This window comes from Calonectris borealis, chromosome 1 (assembly GCF_964195595.1).
Source record: "Calonectris borealis chromosome 1, bCalBor7.hap1.2, whole genome shotgun sequence".
NCBI lineage: Eukaryota > Metazoa > Chordata > Aves > Procellariiformes > Procellariidae > Calonectris > Calonectris borealis.
In genome coordinates, this window is record NC_134312.1 from 120,096,879 (window position 1) to 120,123,793 (window position 26,915).

The following is a 26,915-nucleotide window of genomic DNA, read 5'->3' on the forward strand; positions in this document are numbered from 1 at the left end:
AAATACGTTACACAATCTTGGCAGTCTCACAGAATTGTCTATTAGCTACAAGTACTTCCTTTCTTTGGGAGGAGTGACAGGTTCAAAAGCCTCCGAGGGAAAAAAAAAAAAGCCCTCTAAAAATGAAACACTGAATATCAAATATACTGTAAAAGATGTGGGAAGAATCTCTGGTCATGATAGAAATAGGAATATTTTGTATTCGCTGATTATCCTCCTTACAGTCCTTCCTTGCTGGGGGAATCCAAAGCAAGATAGATCCCAGAACCATTCCAAACAACTTGGACAGGGTAGGACAAGGACAATATCCTGATTCTGAACACTGAGGTCCAGAGTTACCTTTGTTCACCTTTCTTCTCCTTTGTGTGCAGGACCTCTTTGTCGATATGAAAGAAGGTGCATTGGAACACCACTGATGTCAAACCATCATGGCGGGACGGCAGGGAGTCATTTCTCAGAACACGCCTTTGTAAAGAAGGTATGGGTCCGACTATCTTGTTACCAGTTTGACTCGGATGTTCCTGGCCTTTCCTTTTTAAGCAGTTATTTTTTTCTACCCTAATACCCTTGATTTGCACAATTTGCCATGTTTTGAACAATGCACTTGATATTATATGCCTTCATCTAGGACGTATTATCTCCTGACAAGTAGACTGGTGAAAGGGATTTGGCTGTTACAGGAACACAGGGCTACATTACCTGTCAGTTATCTAGCTAAATATGACCCAAAGAGGAAATCAAAAGGTAAAATTACAAGTGGGATCTACACTATAGGGAATATGGCAGAATACCACTAGGCAGTGAAGAGATTCAAGTTCTGTCTTCACATTCATGTGTCAAGCATGAAGAGAGAGCAACATTTGGAAACATCCTTTACAGGAATCTCAAGTGACAGCATAAGATCATCTTATACGTATACTTGCTCCTGTGGACTATAATGTGAAAGACAGAGGTGTGAGAACTTGCAGCATAAGGATCACGAGGTCAGCAACAAAAGAAGAGATTCAGCATGCCCCATCCAAAACCAATTATCCATGAAGAAGAATAATTAATGTACACTGGAAATTGCATTGTTTGCTTCGTGGAAGAGATTCAGCACTAGTCATTACAGAAAATGATTCGCAAATGTGAAAGAGGTCAGTAACTTCTTTTACCATATTACTATTCAGTAAAAAGTTGCCACAAGTTATTACATATTCACATTGTGCTAAATTAGCAACCTGAAACCATTAAGAAGTGATAATACAACCAGTAAAATCATTTGAACAACTTACACATTCTTATACCAATAAGCCAGCCATATAAGAGGCAACTCACAGTACTAACATTAGAAGCGTAAAATCTTTTTATACTTACTTAACACTGTAACACTGAAAGTGACTATCTGGATATTGAGGCTGATACGGTTCTTGACCCAACACTGTTCCAAACCACCATGCATCATCAATAATGGATCGGAACCTATCAGCTAGAGCAAAAAAAGTCTGCTCAGATATTCTACTAAGAAAAGTTATTTAACTATGCTGCTTCTACATGCAATTAGAAAAACTTTTGATCAATGTATTTCAGTTAAAAGTTCTAAACCCATTGATATTCAATAAAAGATGAGACAACTTCTTATGCCAAAAAAATACAAGTGCTAAAATCTAAGTAAGTTTGCTACTTAGCTATAAAATAAGAAAAGGGAATACTACAGTCTCAATATATGTTTTGAAGACTGTATCTTAGATCTATGGTAATCCCTCCAAAATACTTAGTACAGCAGTTAGTAGGCTCAAATTTCTAATGGGCAAAGGGACCTTACCTACTAAAGAGCCCTCTGAAGCTACAAGCAAGTAGCATCTAGCATATTCGGCAATTAGCCAAGGACAAATTTTTTATTTCAAAATCGTTTAGCCAAATACTTAGGAAACACACTTACAAGCTTGCCAGTTCCTTTGCCGTGCTTCATCATAGAACTGACGTAATATAAGGAAGTCAATAACATCTGGCATATCATGGTATCTAGATAAAAAAAATATATCCCTTTCATGTCTGTGCCGTAGGGCTTTAGGAAGAAGCTTAAAAAGAAATGTATTTTTAAATACTTTTCAGAAAAATAAACATGCACATACCTGATGGAAAATGATTTGTCTGTATGTTTTCCGGTGGCATGATCTATAAAGGCAAGCTTGAGGCAACACAATGTAGGAGGACCAACTTCATATCTAATTCCAACAATTTTTACCAATTCCTGATCCTACAGGTAAGAACAAACAGTTTCAGCAAGTATTACTTTCTGGACTATGCACAGAACTATTAATTAAACATTAGTTAACCAAGCACATGAATTGTACCTACATCCAAAAAGCCAAAAATATTGAAACTGTATTTGAGATTTCAATGGAAGACAGTCTGTCAGACTTGGCAATTTTAACACAGCTATTTATATTCGGGCTTCCCACAGGTAACTCTGAAGATACTCTGGTAACTGAAGACGCTTTCCCCTATTGTTCCCATAGGGAAACATTATGGGAAAGAGCATAACCTCACAACCCAATTTTCTGCAATCAGTGTGTCCTGGTTTCAGCTGGGATAAAGTTAATTTTCTTCCTAGTAGCTGGTATAGTGCCGTGTTTTGGATTTAGGATGAGAAAAATGTTGATAATGCACAGGTGTTTTAGTTGTTGCTAAGTAGTGCTTATGTAGTCAAGGACTTTTCAGCTTCCCATGTTCTGCCAGGTGCACAAGAAGCTGGGAGGGGGCACAGCCAGGACAGCTGACCCAAACTGACCGAAGGGATATTCCATACCATGTGACGCCACGCTCAGTATACAAACTGGGGGGAGTTGGTCAGGGGGCAGCAATCGCTGCTCGGGGACTGGCTGGACATTGGTCAGCGGGTGGTAAGCAGGTGCATCACTTGTTTTTCCTGGGTTTTGTTCCTCTCTCTCTCTTCTTGTTTTCCTCTTCATTATTATTATTATTATTGTTACTATTGTTATTATTATTAATTTTTTTCAAGTATTAAACTGTTCCTATCTCAACCCACAAGTTGTCTTATTTTTGCACTTCCAATTCATTCCCCCATCCCACTGGCGGGGGCTGAGGAGAGTGTGAGCGAGCGGCTGTGTGGTGCTTAGTCACCGACTGGTGTTAAACCACGACGCAGTGTAATACAGCTCTTCATTCACAGACTGCTAGTATTGAACCCACAGTATCTACAAGGCAGACCTACCCTCAGGACTACTTTTCTCCATGGCTCCTTGTGTGGATTCAGTTCATAAATGTTATTTCTTCTAACTGCTTCTATGTAAGCTTCATGTCCTTGTCGGAAATATATTACCTAAAACAAAACATAAAAACCCAAACAGTAGATGTTATCCTATATTTAGTAACTATAATAATGTTAGTTAACACAAGCATTTCAAGATTTTAATCAATATTCCTACCTCGTCGCCCATCTGAGGAACAAAAGGGGATCTTCGAAGAGCTGTGTCTGTTATCCAAATGGGAGGATGCCAATCATATGACAATTCCAAGTTTACTGGTTGTGTTGCAGCATTAGTCTTCACATTTAATAGACAGCAAAATTAGACATAATGGACATATTGCTCACATAACATCAGAACAACTCATTCCATTTTAATTTGGCAGACAAAAGCTTAACTTACAGAAGACTAACGTACATTTCCAAAACCTATTAGCAAAATTCCTCCAAGGCTTTGCTCGAGTTGTAACTGTATTTGTAGTACTAATACTAAGCATTCCTTTCCTATATAAAGATTTGAGTGAGCAACATTACTATTATGCAGGTCTTAAGAGAAACAAAGTTTTATAGTTTAGATGGCAGTTTCAGTGCACAATTAAAAAAAAAAAAATCTATCTGAAGATGAAAAACTATGAGGGATATTGCACATTAAATATCCATATTAAAACAGTTCCAAAAATATCACTTTGAGAATACTTGAAAGAAAGTGAAAGGATGGAGAGAAAAACATACCAAAATTATCCCAAGAATTAAAAAAAATCTGTTTGCCCCTTTAGGGTAGAAAATGGCAAATAAAAGCTATTGTAACTTAAAAAAGGATAATTATTTAAATTAACTTAAAAGTTTGGGTAACTTAAAAGAGAGTAATTATTGTAACTTACAAAAAAAAAATTCAACCCCACTACAAATAGCCACCATAAATACAGTGACTATATCCCCTAAGTTTTTAAAAAGATACGTTACTTAAAACCAGACAGTTTAACAGGGTTTTAGTCTAATATTCTGTACAGTTATTTAATAATCACATTTCCCCTTTGATACTAACAACCTTGAGAACCCTTTTTATTTGAAAAGTGAAAGTGACTTCACTTGGAATGCAGATTCTTCCATACAAATCAGCAGATACCTTGCAATTGGAATGGTCTCATATTAATTAAGGGTACACTTGTATGTAGTGATACCAATATCCTTGTCCAATGGCAATAACAATTACTTTAACAGTTTCCAGTGAAGAGGTCTAAAAACCTAAAAGAGAAATTTTTTAAAAAGTGAGTAGAAGAAATTAACTGGATACCTCCTCCTGCTTTTTTGGTTTGGGCTTTTTTCTCCTTTTTCTTCTTCTTCTCTTTGGAGGAGATGATTTCTCTCCTGATACTTCATCTTCTGAGGTACTGCAATATCTGATAGCTTTCCGTCGAGAAGTCCGTACGGGAGGTTGTAGGTTAATCCCTGCATCAGCGATCCAGTCAGAGTATCTACTTGAAGTATCACTGTCCATAATGGATAGGGTCAGGGAAAATACAAACATAGAACCAAGTTGTCAGTATTTCAGAATGCTAAATTTTCCCAGACAAATATCTGCAGATATAGATTGCTGTTGAAAGCACTATCAAAAGAACTAAAATTACTTTGACCTGTTGTAACAATTACTGCACTTGATGTTTAACATTATTTTTGGGAACACAGTAATTCAAAGCATGTTTTTTTAAAAAAACCTCAAGTTTGGTGAGTTCTAAAATCAGTAATTTTATTCAAGACAGTTGTGCAATGGAATTCTGGACTAGTTAAGAGCCCCCCCTGAAGAACACATGCCAAACACTACTTAAATTCTTTAAAGACAGTTATACAAATCTTACAAATCTGCTTTTTTTCCTCTCTCTCTCTCAGTGTTTTTTAGTTCTACTACTATAGAGTTCTAGAAAGAATACGTAATAAAGCCATAGTAAAGTGATTAAAAAGTTATCAATAACTTCAGTTCTAATTAAAATTATAACTTTATCAAAATTAAGTTTTCAACAAAACATTTTTGTAAGAGCAAGCAACTGACTGTTGCTGCATTATTAAAAAAAACAAAACCCAAAACCAAACAAAACCCCCTACACCTCAAAAATGCAACAGAACAAAACACACTATAAAAAACATTCCAAACTATCTTCTTTCTCCTTGCCATCTAGCAAAAAAGCAAAAGGATTTGAAAATACATTAGAAGACAGAAACACTTTGGTGAAATGGAACACTAAATAACAATGCAATGTGTCAGTCCAGTACAGCACCCTACAACATATTATTACATATGAAGCACAATAGAACTTCCATATAACTTTTAACTTGCCAAAATTCAAGTAAAACTCATTACAGTAAAAGCTGGGATTTGTTTGTTCGCTTTTACCTAGAACTATTACTGTTACTTTTCTTGTCACTTCTCCACTCTTCCTCTTCATCAGATGAGCCAGAGCCCTCACTTTCTTCAGCTTCCTGAATTTAAAAATATACAGTCAATCCAAAACTTTCTCACAGCACGTGTTTTAAGGGTTTGAAACATAAAACACATTCTCCATTCATGTCTGCATATTATCAGGTTAGAAAGAAATCTGGAAAAAAGAGTTGTTAAAATGGAAATGAAAGTAGTTCTTTTTTGTAGCCGATTTCATCTTACCCTATTAACCTCAGGAGTGCACTATTATCATGAACTTCTGTATATTCACTAACATTTTATTAGCCACATGTGGATCCACCTGCTGTAGCCACTCTTCACAAAGCAACACTTCTATCCCCCTACCATATGACAGTTATGTTTTTTTCTAGTCTAAGAATAAGTTCACATCGTTTATCAGAACAAAGTGGCGGGTGATTTTGATTCCTTCAAATTCCAGATTCATGATGCTGTAATTAGGTCATGTAAAGTACACTGTAAAATCTAGCTCACTAGAATGCAAAGGAAGAATTTAAAGATTGCAAAATGAACAAAACAAGGAAAACTATCGCATCTACCATCTGCATACAACATGGGTATATTCTGTTACAGGACTAACACTTCTATGATTTTTTTTTCATTAGTCATGCAAGTTAGAATCAGGTGATTTTTCTGATTTTAATATCAACTGATTGACCAAGTACTAATTGGGTGTATTCATGCATGTATTTAAATGTAAAACTAAATAGTCAAGATACATCAATATATATTACAACTTATTGTTCAATAATTTATGTGCATTTACTTCATGTTTTAAATGTGCTTTCCATAACTGAAATGACTACGTAGAATGTATTACTCATGTCTCAAGTTATATGTTGCCGGGGGAGGGGGGGGAAGTAAGAAAACAAGATTTAACTTGCAACTTCAAGTTTGATACTGTTTGAATTAGTCCAACTGATTATTTGTTTGTCATTTTCAGAGTAAAAAAGTTAACAGTCTTCCCCTAAGACCTGTTCATACAGTGTACTGGATGGACAATACTAAGTCAGTTCTTCTCTTTTATTCTACCATTTGTAGGATTAAAACAAACAAACAAACAAACAACAAAAAAAAAAAGAAAAAATCCACCATTTACATCAAAGCTCGGCTTCTTATAGTATTATTAGTTTTAGTATTATTAGATCTAACATCGGTTCTTCAAAAATATTTAAGCATATGAAGTATTTACAGGACAGCACACATAACTCTCCTATTTGCACTTTGTGTGCTTTGAATTTGTCAGGTGCCACAAGTCTCTTGTCAACTCCCATTCCACCCTATTTCCAAAACAAGGAAAACCTGAACCTTTCATTAAATTTAAGTGATTTATTGTTTTTAAACACACAGGAATTCTTTATTAAGAGGCGAGGAGAAGAGAGTCCATTTCCAAAGAATATCATTCTTCATCTTTCTTACAAAATTATCTTGTCTCCTGAACGTCCGCATTTTGTTCACTATTCTCCCTTAACAAAGTAAGTAACTAGTGCAACCAAGTCTGAGTCCAACCTTCTCTACTCCTTCCACTTCTTCCCCCTTTCCCAGTTTAAAACTATTTCCTTGTGTGCAAGGCAAGACAACTGTACTCCAGGCAGTCCTACCACAGATTTACAGCATCTGATAACACAACAGTCAAAAGCTCCAGCTACCCACAGTAAAGTCCTGTTTCACCCCACGCCAGGACTCAGCCAGGATAAACAGACTCTGTGGAAGAATCACATTACCAGGCCGTAACAATACTTTATCAAGAACCTTCAAAATTTCCAGTTTCAGGTGTGTGCACAAATGTAGAAGGTTTTTGCAGAGAAACAGCAAAAGACATCTAAAATCCAAACTTCACTTTAAGCCAACCTCAGCATTGTACATCAGTTTTTTGCCTTGGGCTGTGGATTTGGTTTAGAAGATTCTCAGCAAAAATAGTTCAGCCATTTATAAAATGACAGGAAAGACTGCCATTATTAAAGCAACACATAGTTAGGTTTGAGAAGTGCTAACAATAATGATGCTTCCAGAAACACTTTCCCTGGTAAACGAGGGGGGTTGTCTGTTTGCTTGTTTGTTTTAAGAGAGAAAAGGCACATTTACAGGAAACTTCACTTATTGAGGAACTCAATTTCAAAATATAGAACTCGGAAGAGAACTTACTTGCTCTATCAAGCCAAAGCAGTTCTCTCTTTCCTCATCAGAAGACTCCAGCTGTTCAATGTTATTCCGTGTTCGGTAATTCGGATATTTCCGTCTATGCAGTCTACGCTTAGATTGTATTAATGAAGACTCAGAGTCACTCTAATTTACACAGGAAGTGAAAAAAAGAAGTTACATAAAAGTATCTGTGGCAAACTTTCATGGGAGTGAAAGGGTAGCTAAAAGCACTGCTGAATGTAAAAACTGAAATGGCCTCATCACATCACAGCCTGATCACATCAAAACAACTTTTCACAAGAAATAGTTTTCTTGTAAGCCAATAGTTTTAAAGTTGCTGTTCCCAATTTAAGATTTAGTAGTTGTTCTAAGAAATTGCTCCTTATAAATTACTGTAAGTGACAGGCCCGTTCACATTACTCGATAAGTATATTTACAGAATCAAGACATTAATTGCCTACAATGTGCAATTCTGAGAGGACTAGAAATCCTCAACTCCCCCCGGTTAAGGGGATCATGCAGTAGAATTCTTGCGTCAAATTGTTTTGTACTACAAGACATAGCGAATCAGGCCACTATCTTACAAAAACAGTACAATAACCAATTTTTCCTTCTTACTGATCTCTTCCAAAAAATAGATAATGAAAAAAATCATTCAAAATGGGGCAAGTCTGAAAAAGTTGCCCCATACACAAAACATTGTCATCTAAAGTAAAATGACAAGGGAATAGCAATATAGCCTATAATTCTTCAAATATAGGACCTTGAACAGTCTCACTTGCACCTCAATGCTTTAGCATGGACCTGCAACAACTGTCTTTGAAACTTTAACTGCAGTAAAGCCAGAATGGCCTGAAATCAAGCCTGCCTTTAAAAATTACTACCAAATACCTTAGATGGAAGGAGGCAAGACTGAAAGAAAAAAGAATTCTAGATATTCATAAAAACAAAACAGACCTTGTCCTGCAATAAGTGGAGGGTGAATCAGCAGGAACCTTTGAAGACCATACCTTCAGAAATGCCTGCTTTCATTTTTTAAACCATGGCTTGTCCCTGGGCACAAAATGCCCATTTTCCTAGAAGCTGCTGTATACCTTTTCCAATGACTCGAATGATTTTTTCTTCTCTGTTGCATAAAGATCTCTCTCTTCTTCCCCTTTTGCAAGTCGATATTCTTCCTGCTTCCTACAAGAAAGTAATGAAAATCTAATTCTACATCTGTTTTGACAATGCTGAAAAATTAAGTGATCCGTGCTCTTTAAAGGATCTATCTAAAAAACCCTAACACCTAATTCCATTACATTATTAATTTCAGACATTATTATTGCTCAAACACCTATAACATATGTCCTCTCATTTCCAGATAGAGTAAAGGAGATGGATATTAAGAAAGTCTTCCTTGCAAATATCAGAATATAATGAACTTTTTCAACCCCATTTTTAATCCACATTTTTCCCTTTGCAATCATTCTACCTCCCAACACCAGGAAAGCTTTTTAAAAACTTCAGAGATGTGGCAGCACATATGGCTGTACCATTAAAAAGAAATATTTAGCTATCGATATTAATTCTCCTTTTCACAGATGCATACTGATAGTACTTTTGAAAGCAGCTAACTGTTTTAGCATTTCAAGTGCTCAGTGCTGCTTCTGGTCATAACACATCACCCCCAGAAAGTCCCACAAAAGCACAATCTCTCCAAACTCTTTCATGTAAATGAATTTAACCTATACCCCTTTATTTTGGAAAAAACAAGAACCTAGGTAATCTAGCTGTCTTTTAAGATGGCTTAAAATATTGAAGTATGGGAGAATCATTCTCAATTAAACTTGAGAAACTTCCATTTATTTTTGTTGAATGGACTTCACAATTAAAAGTTTTTAAGCACAGCTGACCATGACACTGAACTATTTCAATTTGTACCACGTATCTATTTTAGCGCAGGTCTAATAGCACTAGATTTACTAAAAACAACATGATGTGTTCTCTCCAGTCATATCTGCAGCCCAGTAAGCTGTCTACAGACCTGAGTAAGCTTGGTGGTATTTCTGGTACAACAACTCTTCGTCTCCAAGCTTGAAGGTCTCGCTCAGTAGCCATCTGACTTCGTGGAGCATTCTGATGCATCTGACGCACACCTTCAACTTGCCCACTACGTCGCAGACCAATATTGGGAGGAGACTGGATGTCAAAACTTGGTCTTCTAAAAGCTAAAATATACAAACAAAACCACATTTTTCAGACTGCATGGAATTAGAACCTTGTTCCTTCTTACTACAAGATAAAAAATTAACACTTTACATATTTTTATCTCCACGATCGTAAGTATATGACTAGTTATCACCTTCAGGAAATTATCTGTCATGTAAAAAATACAGTGAGATTACACATATACTTTTAAAATGGTTATTTCTACTACTATTTGAATACAATGAAAGGAATTATAATGTGACAGAGGTGTTTTTCTGAACTATTTCAGGTAGCTCTGAGACTAGTGAGGTTCTAACAGGCACTTTTCCTGGAGCTGAGCCTACATAATTAAAACTACATGGACACAGATCAGAAAAGTGACTGGTTTCAATCTGTAAAGAAGCGAGAGGTGAACTCAGTTTGAATTACAATGAAACACTTATTTTGCAAACTTTAGAGGAGAATAAATGTAGCTCCTACAAATGTTATTTGAGTACTTTACAAATATTATTAAATATGTAGCACTCTACAAGAAATACAATTAATCTCTTTAAAAGGAAAAGCAAAAGGCTTTGGTTTGTAATTTAATCACAGGAGTAGCAGTGTTTTAACGAATAAAAAGATCTTAACCGGATAGCACCATGTAAAGGGAATCTTAGTTCCCAAAACAACACTAAAGTTAAAATCTGTTTGAAATATCTCACACAGCGTAATAAAAATGGAGATGGAGCAATTACCTAAGAATTTATCAGCAAGTACTAACCTCTTCTAGGTGTTCCTTCCCCATTTTGTGGGCCACTTGAAGCAGATTCTTGATCAGCTCCAATTCTTTGATCTTGTTGTAGTTGTAACTGTCTAATCATGCCATCAAGAATGCTGGGCTCCAAGCCTTGTTCATCCTGATCAACTGTCTGTTGGCCTATAACTTGTTCAACCACTTCTCCATCACCTTGCAAATGTAATACAAATAAAATGAATGGGTTCAGTTAACTAACTGACCCTATAGCAGATGATTTAATCTCATGGTTCACATCACAGTGAGACATGTTCTACAACTAAACAAAATGAAAACCGTTCTTGAAACTATTCCAACTGCTTATTCCGAATGAGACATTTATGGAGTCTACAACTCAAACACAGTTTGTGCATGTTAGTGCCTGCAGAGAAGAATTCAGACATGCATTTGAACAACCGATTTTTTTTTTTTTTGCTTGTTTAAAATCGTGTTCACTGTGGAACCTTTCAGCATCTTTAGTGAACATAAATACACCATAATTAGCATGTGACACAGGCATTTTTAAATCACCTATGTCATATCTACTCTGTTCCCATTCAGAATTACTACAATAACTCTAACTTCTGGATGTAGGTCTTTAGTGATACTGTTCTTACTTGTTGCTACATATCCAAGTTGAGGAATCAAATGTTCATCTGCACAATTCTCTCTTCCTGGCACCAATCTTTGATACTTTGTTGGATGAGGGTTTCCATCCACATCTACTAAGAAGGGAGGGGGCATGAGATGAGGAGCCTGTTGAGTCTGCTCATCTAGGACGTAATTGTTAGAGTCTCGAATAAGTGGCCGATAGTCAGTGTGGAAGAACATCTGATCAGGAATCTAGAAAGAAATGAAGTTTTTATGTTATCAATTTGAAAAAAAGAATATGCTAAAGGACAGAGAAGAACAAGTGACACTAAAATATCTAAAATCTTTAAGGTAAAAGAAAGGCCAAGTTCCCAACAAGAAGAGTTATGCATACCTACAATTAACCTGTATGGGTGTTGCAGTACTCTCATTTTTGATAGTGCTTTTGCAGGCAACGAAATGCTTTTAGAAAACAACAAACTAAGGTAACTTAAAGCAGAAGCACTGCTTCATACTTAAAATTAAAAATATTTTACATCTCATTCTGATTTTTTTCCACACAATTAAGAAAAGTTTCCTTGGTTTCCATGCAAGGAAATCATTGTCTGAAGTTCAACATAAGCTCTCAAAGTGAAGTTCTTTCTTAATCATGCAATGTCCACCGGAATTTTTTTCTGCAACTGAAACAGTCTGTTAAATCCATGCAGCTGAAGGAAAATGGTTACACAAGTAATAGATCACAGTCAGAATCTTTGCTCCCAGCAATGATGAGCAAGACAAAGAGTAAGTTTCAATTTCAGCTAAGAATGTAGAGCAAGAAAAAAAATAATTCTTTAAGATGATAAACAGGGAATTACCATTGCAACTTTAAAAAAACTGAGGGGGAAGTGAAGAAAAGCATAGGCCAGAACTGCACTTTTGAGAGCTATTTCAAAAAAACAGAAACACATGTATTTATCAAAACAAAAAGGAAACGGGCTGATCGATTCAAAGAAGCAAAACATTTATCACATGCACATTTTTCTAACATTTCAAAATCCACCGTTTTGGATGAATATTTACTTTTGCTTATTTTAATCAAATTACTACAGTGAATTTGGGCTTGAATAAGGAAAGGTCTAATAACTGAAATCAAGCAGCAAATTATTCTTAACATACAAACAGTCTGCTTTTTTGTTAATTAGGTAGTAGTCCAATGAACTTTGTGATACATTCCAATCTTTACACATTAAGCTATTTTGAGAAACTAGAAATAAAAGTAATTTTGAGGCTGAACAATTAAGATGCAAATTAGCTGGCTGGAAGATGAAAATGTATTCCAGAAAAATTCTTGGGAGATACTCCCAAGGGAAATGTTAAGACACTGGTTGTTTCTACTGTGCCAGTATCATACGTACAAGAGAATTCACAGACATCAAGGAACCCATTATATTTAGATCCCGTACCCATACAAACCTCTTTTTTATATATGATGTTTTAGAGGAACGAATGCAACTAATCTAATTTCAGTTAGACACTTGAATAAACACTTCTAATAAAACGCTGAACTTACCTTTTCATAAGACCTGCTACAGCCAAAACCAAATATCAATAGATGCCCATGAGAATCTGTACATGCAAAATGCTGCCCATCCGGTGAAAATTTACAGTCAAAAACAGCACCGTGTCCTTGGCCTTCAATCTAGATTCAAGGAAAGAAACTCAAGACTATCTGACCAATTTTTTTTTTTAGCAAACAATAATGCAGCATCAAAAACTAATTACTCTATCAAAAGCAGTCATGCACCTCCTAAATACCTCCACTAAAGCAAAAATAATCTCATTACTTCAGTTTATTTCTTCTCCTCTTGACATGTGAATTTAAGTCTTGAATCACACAGTTTTAAAAGATGCACTCAATTTTAAACGATGCACTAAAGGGTATGGAAACTTACTGTTAAGGCAAAAAAAAAAAAAAAGAGCTTTTTGAGGATTTTTAGCTGTTAGTATACTGCTTAACAGTAAATTGTAGCTAATATATACCGATTTCTTTAAACCACTTTCAAGAAAAGCAGAGGGAATCTTAAAGCTAAAGAAAAAAAAAAACAACTTCGCTATTGATTATAACCAGAAAAAAAAAGATTAAAAAATTAATGTGAACATTGCATCATAACTTAAGTCTCAGAGAAAATAATCTATTTTAAAGTGTTTATCATGAGCTGTCAAATGGAGCGAATGTCGTGGGAGCATTTTTAAGACAGTTGAGAATACAAATATTTGTCCGTAAGACTCTTGAAATGATGGTCTAAGACAGGACCTTTCAGTCTTTTAGATGGCACCTCATCTCAATTAAGGAAAACAGTTACTATGAATGAGGTGCAAGAAGATCTTTAGTAAGAAAGAGTGGAAAAGCCCTGGTGTCAACTATTCACAACACCTCACAGACCGAGAAGTCCTGATCAACAGGTGAAACCTGAAGAGCTCAGACGTTGACCATGATGAAAGTAAAGTCCTGCTCTGCTCCCCCATACCTCACATTCCTCACACCCAACTGCAAATTCTCACAATTCATCTTCCTTGTCTCAGAAGCTTATTAAGACCTCCCTGACCGAATTCAACTCGGAAGCCCTACAGGAAAGTAGCAGTGGAAGGGAGTAGGGAATACTTTTGCAGAAGATCACTGAACTGACTCAGCTTACTAAAAAGTCCGGTGAGAGGCACCTGATTCAAGGTAGAGAATGGAAGTGGGCAGCTGGGAGCAGACACGGGAGGCAACCCCGGCCCTCCTTTTCTGCCACATTAAACTGTTAAAACTGGCTCCTGATCACTTTGCACGTACGGTTACAATAACCAAGAAATTCAAAGGTAAAAGCTCTAGTGAAAAAACGAACTCATAAATTTTGCTGTTTTGGGGTTTTTTGGTGGGTTTTGGTTGTTTGTTTTTTGGTGGGTTTTTTTTCCAAAAGGTGCAGAGGATGTGCGTGTTGGTGACAATTCCTTAAACTAGTATGTGAACACACTGCTTGGTGTTGAGAAAAAATGGAGTTTAAAAAAGGTCTTACCATGTTAAAATAATGCTTTGTTTTCATGCCTTTGGTAATATCCCATATAAAGATGTTGCCATCATGACCCGCAGACAGCATGATCCTGGAATCAAAAGGATGGGTCTCCAAGACAAATACTTCATCTGCATGCCCCTAGAATTTAAAATTGCACATCACGTGCAAACAAGAGGACATAAATCCACATGAATAGGATATTTACAGTAGAGCCTAAAGCACTGTACTATCCCCTCCTCACACTCAGACTTTTGGAACATTAGACCCCTATAAGCTGCTTCCAAAAATACATGGATTTCTACAAATTCCACGGTGTAACTACCTGGACTGCTACCTGTGGGACATAAGTAGGGCAAAACCCCAAGCAGACAGAAAGACTTTATCATTCTAAATTTAATAATTTTCTAAATTCAAGCAAGAACTCTAAAAATATGGAGCTTTTGCCAAAGGACAGTGAACTATTCAATGGGCAAGTATTTACTGCACAAAAACTTTTATTTATTCCACAGAAGAGGCAAGTTCAACACAGCAGCTAGGATTGTTCAAATGCAGGAGGAAGCAGGTAGTTTTGGTTAAAAAAAAAAATCCAAGAAACACTACACTTGCTTTATCATTCATATAGAGCTTTCAAGACAAATCAGATCTAATTATGAACTCAGCATGCACATGTCATTGCAATTCTAGGAAGACCATCTACTTCAAAAAGCAAGTAAAATGACATACCACCAAGTCATGAAGCAATTGCCCTGTACAGGAATTCCAAACTTTGAGCAGATGATTATTGACAGCCGTAACGACATAGTTATCATTTTGGTTCCAAGCTATCATGGTTACTTTAGGCTTCATAAATTTGTCTTCTTCTGAGCATGTGTCACTATTTTAAAGAGTTGAACAGGCATGAGATATTTTTAATTAGCCCTTTTCAATCTCAAAATACAAAAAAATAAACTGTTTTCCCATGTTAATAATCAGACAAGGGAAGGGAAGTTAAGAATTAAATTTGGTTTGAAACCTTTGTCCATAAACTTCATTCTTTTTGGAGCAATCAACTATAAAGCAAATCTGGATTTCTAGCATACTTATTTCATAGGACATGATAACCTCTTTCCCATTAAGATGCAAGGCAAAAAGGCTTTCCTTTCTTATGGAGTCTTGTCTCTTCTACAATTGGAGTCCTAACATAATTCTTCTAAAAATTTGGACTTTTTACAGTCAAGAACTTTCCAACTAACTCTGTTTCAGAAGCTAACCTCTACATTAACTAAGCATTTTTTTCTGATTCCCAACATATCAAAGATAATATTTTGTATTAATCTCAATCTATTTCTCACTTCTCTCCCCAAAATACATTTATAGGATACTGTAACATTCCCTCTCAGCATCTTAGTCAACTGAAGGAACAAGCTTTCTTTGAAACACACCTTCACACAGTATTATCTATATTCCACATCAACTAGTAGCCTTTCTTACAAAGACTCTCTCTCAATTACACACAACTACAATTGTCCATATTAACCCTGAAAGATGCCACAGTCAAATCTCAAATATTAATACCTCTTCCTTTCTTAGTAAAACCACTTTTTTTTTCCCATGGCTACATCACAAGAGCAGCTTGCAATCACCCTCCAATCAACTAGTATACCCAAGGTTTGTTTTCTGTGTTTGTTCCCCCCCCCCCCCATTTAATCACCTACAAATTCATTTCTGCTTAGTGTCTACAAAAGTTGACAAAGCATTCTGTACTAATGTAAATTATCCACCTTTCAGGTTTATCCAGTGCCATGTAATATCCTGATCTTCATCTGTAATGACAATATTCAAACTGTGTGCCACCAGCGTATTTCAATAATACACTTTTAAAAAGTACAAAAGAATCAATGAAAACAGTCAGCAAGATCAGTCCTTGATGAAACCCACCTATTACTGTCATGACCTCTCCTGGAAAGAGATTATCATGTACCCTATTTTTACTAATCTAAAAACGTTTCTCCTGTGACATGTCAGGTGTCTGATGGAAATCCAGGCAGAGAAGATCTACTGCACTTTCTGTTAACTTTTTTCCCTAACAACAGAAATGTAATTAATTTGGCACAGTGTACATTTGAGAGCTATATAAATATTTATGCATTTATTCAAGCACAGACTAAAATTTAGCAAGTTACTACATCACCAGAACACTCATTTCACCCCCCCAAAGACCACACCACTTGATCATAATATTGCTCTAGTTTGACGGTACGTAAGCGTGCTTGATGAGTTTTTCAAACTTTCTGATTTCACACAACAGATAAAAAAAAGTCAACACTTCACCTACCCTGGCAATCGATTGGACATATCCAACAAAATACTCCTCCATTCTGCTTGCTCAAAACGCCAGATTCGGGCTGTTCCATCTCTACTGCCACTTATGAACCTTGAAGAAGTTGTAAAAGATAGTTAATTCATCTTCAAAAGAATTTGATTTAAAGTATATTCAGAGTCACATGCCACCACAATTTAAAACATTACAATGAAAGACTGATAGACGCAAAATCTTCAATTTGTGTGCAAGAGAATTCTTTACAGTTACCTGTCCACTAACTTTCTTTCCAGAAGCCCAGTAAAGAGAGTTTTTCTGAACTGAAAAACTGAATAAAGTTGTCAAAATGCGTAGAACACAGAAGCAAGCTCCAAAGTTAAACTCCTTCTGAATTACAACACTTTAATGAAATATTTTAAGTAATCCACTCTGAAATTATAGAGTATCAGATCCTGAAGTAGAGGCAAGAACAGATCAGCACAGCAAAACCTGAGATGTTCCCACCCACAACTGTGCATAAAAGAGAAGACCACCAGTGGTTTACTTTAAGATACCAAGGTGTACACCACGGCAGTTCAGGCTTCCATTTCATGAACTGCTGAACAGAGCAGAATGGAAATGCCTGATGAGAGGAACTGAAACATTTTAAGACATCCAAAGATAATATCCCTAGTCCATGAATGACAACCCTGAGAAAGACAGTTGATGTACCTCCCACAAAAAAAGTTTGCGTGCTAGGTATGTCATGACTGTGCTCTAATTTGCTATGATTCATTTTAATAATAATTATAAACCTTAAACATCTTCCATAGAAAGTGTCACCAAGCAAAAAAGCAGAAGTTTTGCCTTTTTTTTTTTTGGTACTGCCTTGAAAAGTAATTCATGCAGGCAACATGGACGGACCAGTGCAACAGAATGGCCTCAAAGACAAGAAAAACACATTTAAAAGGAAGACAACTACAATTTCCAAACTGAATGTAGATTATTAGCGTTCCTAGTCACAATTATCTGGCTTTCAAGAAGAGAAAAAAACCAATAAAGCTGCAACTTATTGTTGCAGATGTAAGTCTACCCTGAAGGCTATCATTAGTGATAGGCCAATCAGAGATCAATTTTGACTCCATTCTGTACTGGAAGTATGGGTGAAGTTTTACAAATGGAATTTACACAATGCTTCCCCCCTCCCCAAACCAGCTGTAAAATTCTGTTAAATCCATCTCCTTAAAAAAATAATAGTAGGTTAGAAAAAAATGAAAAGGATTAAACTTATTTTAGACAATTTGCATTGCATTTTCCCATTTCCTATTTTGATCCAATATTTCCTGAAACTGAAAGGAAAAGAGGGGGAAGAGGAGGCAAAGACACTGTCTAACAAAGATTAACAGAAAGCTGAGACAGACAGCTGAAACTTAACTATGCTCTCCTGGATTAGTCCAAATTTCCCCTTTGAGTACTAAATAAGTAGAATTTTCTTACTGGAAACCTCCAGGTGAGAGCAATAATACATTCCTAATCCCAAAACAATGTATTGTTTGTTCACATTTGAGCATCTTTCAACATACCTATCACCACTGTTAGAAAACTGAATGCTGTCAACTTTGTCCTGTAAGAAAAAGTACAGTTTGTTAAAAATTATATTTTTAAATAGGAAATACGGTTTTGACAAATCTGAGCTTAGTAAAATCTGAAGCAATGAAAAAACTGCATATTGTATAATTTCTAACAGTTTTAACTGCAAGGTGAATCAAGTCCAACAAATACTTACCAGAAGTCACTAACCGTTAACGCATTTAAAACGCAAGTTTTAGAAAAAGTCCCAATTAAATGCGAAGGATTTACAGAAGAAATAACAATCCATTAATAACTTGGCAGCCAATTAACTCATATTTGAATATATATTTCCAGTATCCTAAGCCAACTACAACCGAGAGGAATCTATTGTTCCCACTCCTATTTACACATTCCTTAAAGAAATATACAATTAGTTATTCATTTGTATCACAACAAAAACTACAGGAAAAGTAGATAGCACACTCAGATCAGTTTATCTTCAGAGCTGAAAGTCTCCTCTACATACAAAATATGTATTGATCAAGCCTTATCAGTGTAACATAAACGGTTAAAGTCAGATTCAGTATTAGAGAAAACATATTAAGGCAAACAAAATGAAGATGATGAGTATTTCAAGAGCTGTCCTTGAAAGAGCTTTAAGGGTTCAACTAAATCTAAATTCTCCATAGTAAAACTACAGGTTCTTTGTGAATCAAGTGCTGAAAAAAAATGACTCAACCTTCAGCACATGAACGTAAGCCAAGTTTCCCTTAGATTCCTTAGAAGACAGAGTCCGCTAGACTAAGGTACACAGATAGGAGTATTTTATCTAGGAAGTTCTTTTCCTAACAAGTATCAGTTATATCAAGAAAGTAACTAAAGATAGACAGCACACATTATATAAAGCACATGGGGAAACAATGCTAAAGCAGTAAGCTGACTTATCACTTAGGAAGTATGAAGTAGCTTGCACAGCCAGTGAAGATGTGAATAAAGGTCAAAGTGAACAGAAGTAAAATTCTGGAAACTCAATCCCATTTAAAGATTTAACACAAAAGGTGTCAAATGGTAAATAACTTGAGTAATGACATCCACATTCTCAGCCTATTTACTTCCTGTATACAGCATATAATACGTGGGTGGCTAGTCACACTTGCATCAGAGTGAAGCAACTGAGGAAACCACATGCTTTAAAATTAGAGAAATGTATGACATCCAGTTGAAAAGACAGAATTCTAAATATCATCTTGATCATTCCAGCCTTTAAAATGGTCAAGTCACATTAAGACGACTAGCTGAAATTCTGCGTAAGTTCTAAAAATACTCAATAAAAGAACATCGCTACAAACCCACTAACAACATTAACTTGCAACTTCAATACTGCTTGAAGTGAATTATTAGATTATCTCTAATTATTAGATTTAACAATCTCACTTACAGCATGACTTTCCAATTCAGCTATCTTCTCAGGTGTTTCAGAGCCAAAAAAATACATCCTGATGACATGGTCAGTGCTGCCAGTTGCTAAAAACATACCACCTGTAAAAATCAAGCAATAATTAAACTACTGTATAAGAAATTAAAAACAGATCACGCACATTTCTCAGATGCCTAGTTTTAAAAAAACCTGAAGAGTGTCACATTTTTTATGTTTTTCCACTGACATCCAGGTGTGGAAGGAAATCCTCCCCTTACCCCAGAAAACTCTCTCAGCCATAGTAAAAATAAATAGTCATACTCGGTGTTACAAAGACTTTAAAATACATAACTAGGGGAATGCTGAAACATCTACCACTACTAATTGCGCACAGAAGCCCTCGATTATGGGGAATATGGCTAGCCATCAGAATTATCTAGATGACTCCTGCACTGTAGCGTATGTCTCATTTGTGGTATGTGAATTGCTTCAAAACTAGGTAGAAGCGTAAGTAAGCCAGTATAAGTACACCAGTATCTAGCTGTGGTGGCAGCAATACTAAGATCTGCCTCTTAGCACCTGTAAGTGCTGTCAAACAAACAAAACCTCAAAAAAACCCAAACCCAAACAGAACCAAGGTCTATATCCTGACAACGTTAACAAGCTACACTTTGATTTCTATTTTATTTCTGAAATTCCCAAGTTTCTTCCAATGTTTATGCTGTCTGGTACCAGTAAGCCTTCCCACAAGTCACCCACATGATTAGAACGAAAGAAGACTACAAGGCAGGAGTGAAGAACATTTACAGACACATTTGTGGATTCTTAAGGAAGAAGGGATCTTTAAGACCATCCCTGCATACAACTGGCACAGAATCAGGAGCTCCTACTATTGGCAGTAACCACTTCCACTGCTGTTGACTATGGTATCTTACAGAACTAATTTTGCAAATCCCTGACATTATACTAAGGGATTAAACAAAAATAAAAATCCAGTAAAGATGGATAAAAAGTAAACAAGCATCAGGTGACTTTTACTTCTGTAAAATCACCAATGGCAAAAGGAAAACAGCACTGCTTAGTTCAACAGCCTTTCACTGTTAGCTAAGGCAAGTCACATTATTTAATTATATCATAGGCTAACAATACACATATATACAATCACTTCCTACACCGCTGCTGGTTTTGTATATTTTAAAGCTGTCACAATCAGAGTATCGTAATAACTACTTATGAGGAAAGAAGAAAAATCACAATGCTAAGCTCAGTTTGTACATGACTTACCTACACTGAATGAAGAACAAAGCATCTGAACCCCTGGTCTAGGTTTCTCTGTGAATTTCACTGGCCGATTGCTTAAAAAGAAAAGATGCTTGAAACAGGACATGCCACACAAAACTTGGCTTTTATCAACGTTTCAAAACATAAAGGTATGTTTCTTCAAACACCTACATAAGAGGTACTTCTTAAATACATACAGTAACATCTGTATATCTTGTGCAGGAGGATGAGCAATAAGGTTTACTTTTCAAAATTACTATACACACATACACAAACGACATTTGAAGCCCACACAGCTTACAACTTTTTCTGCAAGATGCTATTACCTAGCAAGGATAACATGACATGCCAAAGAATGTTTATTCTCTCTCATCCTTCGGCAAGTATGATTTACCCCCTCCATAACACATCCACAAAGTACTGAATTCTTGCCCTCGCATTACAAACCACCAACAGTACATGAAATAAGGCCTACCAAATACCATTACTGCAGACTGCTGTGCAAAATCATAAAATTTTACAGAAGTAGATAAAAGTTTTGCAAGACTGTGCACATGGTGATTTAAAAGACGGGTTTCCTGTCCTGCAAGTCATGTACACACTCTTCCAGTTGACATGGCCATAATCTCACAGAAAGTAGCTACTAAGAACTACATTAAGGACAAATCCAGCAAACTGTGCCACTTATAAGGTTTCTATTCATTATTCTACTGCTTTTCTGTTCAAGTGTTTTCTGTTATCAAAGGAAAAGTTGAGACCTTCAGTATAAGACTATTTCTCATGTTTGCATGATAGACAGTACAGAGATTCAAATCCTAATTATGCTGCTTTGAGACCTACCAATGCTTAAACCAATTTAAGTCCATGCTTAAACTAATTTAAACAATGTTTACATCTCATACAGTCATGCAAATTAATTTTAGGAAAGTAATTAAGGATCCAGTTCAAACATTCTCCTCCTATAACTTACAGGCCTAAAAAGATTCTTCAGATGAAACTATGCCTTTGATAGTTTTTGGTGCAACTCTACTATCTTAAGATAACAAGTTTAAATTAAAAAGCAAAATAATCTTCTGCTTTCTAAAGTACTGATTTTTTTTTTAAATAGCTGCTCTAATGTAAAATGGATCATTTTATACCAACTACCATTATATGGCACAATACTAGATACAGACTGATCATCCCAGATCTCTTCTTTCTGGTAATAACTTTTTTTTTTGTACAAATAAACAGCAATCACATATAGAACATTTAAAAACTATCCCGAACATACTCTGCATGCAAGTTCTGTAAGAGACATCCTAACACCACAGGATTGCTGAAAACTCAACAGAAAACAAAAAGCTTTATTATACTGTTCCAATATATTTATGTTTCCAGCAATTCTAGTTGTCCTACAGTTGTACTTTCAGTGTAGTAAGAAGTTAATATATTTCCCAACTACTCTCCCAGGACAATGGAATAATACAAATTTGTAAAGGATATAGTTAGTGATGGTGCTTTAAAGTAATTGTGTAATAAGATTATTTCCACAATATTTTTATTATCACAAAAAATCAAATTTTTTTAGCCAGTTAAAAGCACTCAACTTATTTTAATTAAGCATAGTATGGCATAAAGTTAATCAGCAATCCATTTACATACTTGAATTTCATGGAATCTGTATCCCATTGCCAAAAACAAACAGTTCCATCTGCACCAGTAGAGACCATGTATCGCATGGAGCCTTTCACCATTGGACTAAACTAAAGAGAAGAAAGTAAAATCAGACACATACAAAAAGATATTTAAAAACTGTTTATGATTTTCTAAAAGTGTTCATGTAAAACCTTGATTTACTTTGGCTTTTTCAACTAAAACTGCTAAAGCAGTTGTTGATAACCATCATTTTTAATGTTTACAAAATAACATCTCCTATACTTTAAGTTTATGGTCTATGTTTTAATTATTGCATTATATAAAACCAATTCATTCACTGCTTTGTTTTTGACGTCTGAACTAACCACAATCATTCACTAAAAATTTTGTCAATGAATGAAGTAATGAGCAGACTGAAAAAAAAAAAGAGAGGAAGTTTCACTAGACAGGCTTACTTTTTAAATTCTATAATTAAGCAGAGCATCAGTTATGAGATAGTCCGAGTATGTGTAACCCAGCATCACATATGAATTTACAGGAAGTCCTCACACATACTTCTTTAAGACATGGATTTCTTGCTATGCACAGAGCTACCCTTCAGAAAACTTTACAGAATACAAGTTACACAAGTTGATTAAATTGTTCATCAATTACTACTACTATCGTTGGAAATGGCCATATAAATTGTACACATTGCAATTATAGTATTATTAAGAAAGCTTAAAAAAACCCCACCATACTACAATAAAAGAAACATCACGAATAAGTGCTTTGCCATTAAGAAAAAGAAAAAAATGCAATGAATGCTACAGAAACTCTGCAAATATGAAGATTACTCTCGGAGGCAGCATTTTTTGAGAAAACTGCAAAATTATTTTTTGTACTGAACTTCACAAGCTGGCAGGTAGCCACTCTTCACCCCTCAACATAAGCCTGTTTGTCTCATTGGAAAACACAGAAATCTGGATATTGAGCTACTAGTTTATCTGTTAAATAAGGAATTACAAAGGCCAAAACGAGGCTGAATCCAAAGGACTAACAATAGCACGTAAAGTATCACAATGCCTTCAAATTTAAATACACAACATATTACGCTGAACATCTTTGCACTTTTGAAATAACTTATATTTTTGAGATTAAGACCCGTATCACAGAAGTTGTAAGAATCACATACCGGATCAGAACACTCACCCACATAAACCAGCATATCACGTCTCCAGTAACAGACAATAGGTGGACACTATTTCCCAGAAATTCTCTTTAGTTCCAACAGCTCAAATATTACAGGTAGTGATCTTTTTTAGGTGAAGAAGGATTCCTGTCATTATCTTCAGTTAAATACCCAGGAGTTTCAGGGAGGTAAAGAACTTTTCCCCTTGCCCCCGCCTCCCCTTTTTTTTTTTTTTTTGGAAAAAAAGTTTTCTCCTGTGGTTTTGACTAATTTTTGACATCAGTATTTAAATGTTCAGATTTCAATATTCCCACAGGCAGTCACACAGAAATAATTTCAGTCATGTGAAAACCACAGTGACAGGCACAGTGAAAGTTATTTGCCATTCACGTGCCAGCCTTCGTGGGAAACAGAACATCACTTACTTTTTCATGTCCAAGTGCAAAGAAGATGTACGCTTGGCAAGTTCCTTCTTAACCTAGTAACAGCAACCACAAAGTACTTTTCTCCACAAAGAGAAAATGAGGTACTAATCTTCCTTTTCAAGAAGTTATAATACAAAGATAGAAGGCTCTATTGCTGTAGAGCATTCATGTAACTATGTTTCTCAATTTCAATAAGCAACCAAGGAAACTGGTTATTTCTTACCAATATGACAGCTAGCTAGTCTTAGGGTATCCCATCAATCTAAATCCTACTACTAAAGCAGACTCTAACTTTTCTAATCAATGCAACAGCATCCTTTTTTGCCCAAATTATTCCTTGTCTCCTACTAGTTGATTAAAATACCTTCAAACTTTTCATACCATGCTGTCAAGTGAAACTTATCTTTGAGTTTCATGGACTGCCTGCTTACAATCCATCTACATTATTTGTGCTTCAATACATAGAAACACTTAAAAAAAACCATACCTGTAATGAGGTAATGGACCCTGTGTGCCCATGGAGGACTGCAACTGGCGCGCAAGTTCTCAGACACCACACTCTGATCATTTTATCACAGCTTCCAGCTGCAATCATAGTGTTTTCGTAATTGACAGCCATATCAGAAATCTCTGCTGAATGTCCTCGTAATGTGGCAAATAACCTGCCATTATGAGTTGACCAAATCTTTACCAAACAGTCATCTGAGCCCTAGAAAGAAACATGTATTACAGTCAGCAAGGATTTTCAAAGACATTCAGGATAAAAGTTTTAGTTTTCCTTTAAAGAACCTAACTACATTTTTCCACAGCTTGGTACATTACACTTTTCTATTTAAAACTATGTATGCTACTTAAGCTGAAAGAAATAAAGTCATACGACCAAGATTAAAAAAAAAACAAAACGTTCACTTATGCTTCAGGATGACACTGCAATCGCCACAGATCTATACCATATAATGCAAAAAGTCTGGAATAAGTCTGAGGGGATTCCTTACAGTAATGGCAAAGGCCAATGAAAGTACTGTTCTGTAGAAGCAATCTCTCCTCTGCCACTTCATAAAGAATATGAAACATGCTTAACATCGAACTACATCACTGAATAAAGCTCCTACATCAATGTCAACACCTGACCAGATATTAAGTACAACAATTTCTTACATGCTTCTGACCTTTAATTACATCAAATTGTTCTACTTAAGCATGGCGATGGAGCTAATCAGCTACACTTTAACACTACTGATATCCACCTCCAGAAGTTTTAGCGTAACATGCATTTCAAAGTTCTTTTCCTTGCATCCATTTAGAAATATATTCAGATTCGGATCTATTTTGTAAACTCACAGTAAATATTCTATGTCCAGTCCTATCGAATGCAACACAATATACAGAAGAAAGATGGCCAAGAATCCGTCTGTGCATCTTGACATGCTGATACATACTTCCTGGAAATGAAGTACTGAACTTTGCATATCCAGTTAATTGTTTTGCTCGATGTACTTCCACTAGAACACAAAGAAATCAAAGAATGAACGTATTGATGTTTAAAATGGGTCTATTCTAAAACATGATTTTATTTAACTTCCATTAATATATTACTTAAGGACTTATTAGAAGTGACTTTCAGATTTCATAAGGTCAGGGGTTTTTTGTATTTGCAGTTTTTTCTATGTATAAAACCAAGACAGTATTTTAAACTCGCTCCAATCAAAACTTCAGTTCTAAATAAGAAGTGCTAAATGTTATCTTTATTTTCCATGGCTTTCTATACCTTAAATCATAGAAGAGTCCTTTTATTCAAAGGAAAATGATTTGTATTTTTTGTAGGTTTATCTACTTAATACATGGGCTTTATGAAAGAAAAAGATGTCACCTAGAGGCTACTGTCTCACCATGCTGTGAGCAGACCTTTGTACCCAATACATAACTCCAGCAAAGTCATATGAAGTTCTCCAGATAAGCCTCCAGATCCAGTTCTGAGGCACAATTTTCAGCGTCGTAACAAGGTCAGTATCAAGATATGCTCATATGCTCACAACAGCAGTGATGAGTCTTGAAAAGAGCTTACCAAGATTTGGTGGTGTGCCATAGTTGACAGGAATTTCAGGAGGTCTTCCTCTATGAAGAGCAGCAAATGCAGAGCCCTTCCAAACAGTGTTCCTGCAATCTTTAAAACCAATTGGTTGAAGTTCGTCATAAGTACATGTTAAAAATGCCAAGAGAGCTGCAGTTCCAAAACACGGTAAAGAACGTATCTATAGGTGGTCTCAAACACAGTATTGAAGCAACTAAAAAAATAGGAATACCAAATGCCCCAAAACTTTTCAAGAACAGCGTAGCATCAGAGGAGAGAAAAATTCATTTAATATAGTAACAGAAGGAGGGAAAAAACCCAACACAACAAACCACCAAACTCTGAAATTGCTCCTAAATGGTGATGCCCCTGCAGTTCACGTAACACAAAACAAACTTTTCAACTGAATTTTTCCTACTCGTTCTCAGTGCAAAGATTTTTAACATTTTCATTAATAATATTTATAATATTTATGAATAATAATGGAATATGTATTAGTATGAAATTATTTAACTAGATGATCTCAAAAGGTTCCTCCCAACCTGACAATTCTGCAATTCTTAAAAAAAAAAAAATTCCCATACTGACAGTTATTTTGACACACTCATGCTGAAATAATTGCAA

General features: G+C 35.7%; 1 protein-coding gene across 4 annotated transcripts in view; it reads right to left on the reverse strand.

The window, feature by feature from the left end:
- The window catches only part of BRWD1 (bromodomain and WD repeat domain containing 1), a 58,550-nt gene that overhangs the window by 26,569 nt on the left and 5,066 nt on the right, over positions 1 to 26,915 (reverse strand). For all 4 annotated transcript variants that reach the window (XR_012677123.1, XM_075172706.1, XM_075172700.1 and 1 more), the window contains exons 6-28: positions 26,286 to 26,384; positions 25,562 to 25,722; positions 24,708 to 24,929; positions 22,631 to 22,731; positions 20,990 to 21,060; positions 19,727 to 19,827; positions 18,300 to 18,340; positions 16,753 to 16,851; positions 15,162 to 15,312; positions 14,442 to 14,576; positions 12,953 to 13,081; positions 11,427 to 11,652; positions 10,798 to 10,983; positions 9,871 to 10,054; positions 8,939 to 9,029; positions 7,848 to 7,988; positions 5,640 to 5,725; positions 4,545 to 4,740; positions 3,432 to 3,548; positions 3,218 to 3,325; positions 2,115 to 2,239; positions 1,922 to 2,004; positions 1,357 to 1,468 (exon numbers count right to left, since the gene is read on the reverse strand). Coding sequence is in view for 3 of the 4 variants with exons in the window: in XM_075172706.1 (XP_075028807.1) it covers positions 1,357 to 1,468; positions 1,922 to 2,004; positions 2,115 to 2,239; positions 3,218 to 3,325; positions 3,432 to 3,548; positions 4,545 to 4,740; positions 5,640 to 5,725; positions 7,848 to 7,988; positions 8,939 to 9,029; positions 9,871 to 10,054; positions 10,798 to 10,983; positions 11,427 to 11,652; positions 12,953 to 13,081; positions 14,442 to 14,576; positions 15,162 to 15,312; positions 16,753 to 16,851; positions 18,300 to 18,340; positions 19,727 to 19,827; positions 20,990 to 21,060; positions 22,631 to 22,731; positions 24,708 to 24,929; positions 25,562 to 25,722; positions 26,286 to 26,384 (2,965 nt within the window). In the remaining variant the exon portion in view is untranslated. The remainder of the gene's footprint in view (positions 1 to 1,356; positions 1,469 to 1,921; positions 2,005 to 2,114; positions 2,240 to 3,217; positions 3,326 to 3,431; positions 3,549 to 4,544; positions 4,741 to 5,639; positions 5,726 to 7,847; positions 7,989 to 8,938; positions 9,030 to 9,870; positions 10,055 to 10,797; positions 10,984 to 11,426; positions 11,653 to 12,952; positions 13,082 to 14,441; positions 14,577 to 15,161; positions 15,313 to 16,752; positions 16,852 to 18,299; positions 18,341 to 19,726; positions 19,828 to 20,989; positions 21,061 to 22,630; positions 22,732 to 24,707; positions 24,930 to 25,561; positions 25,723 to 26,285; positions 26,385 to 26,915) is intronic.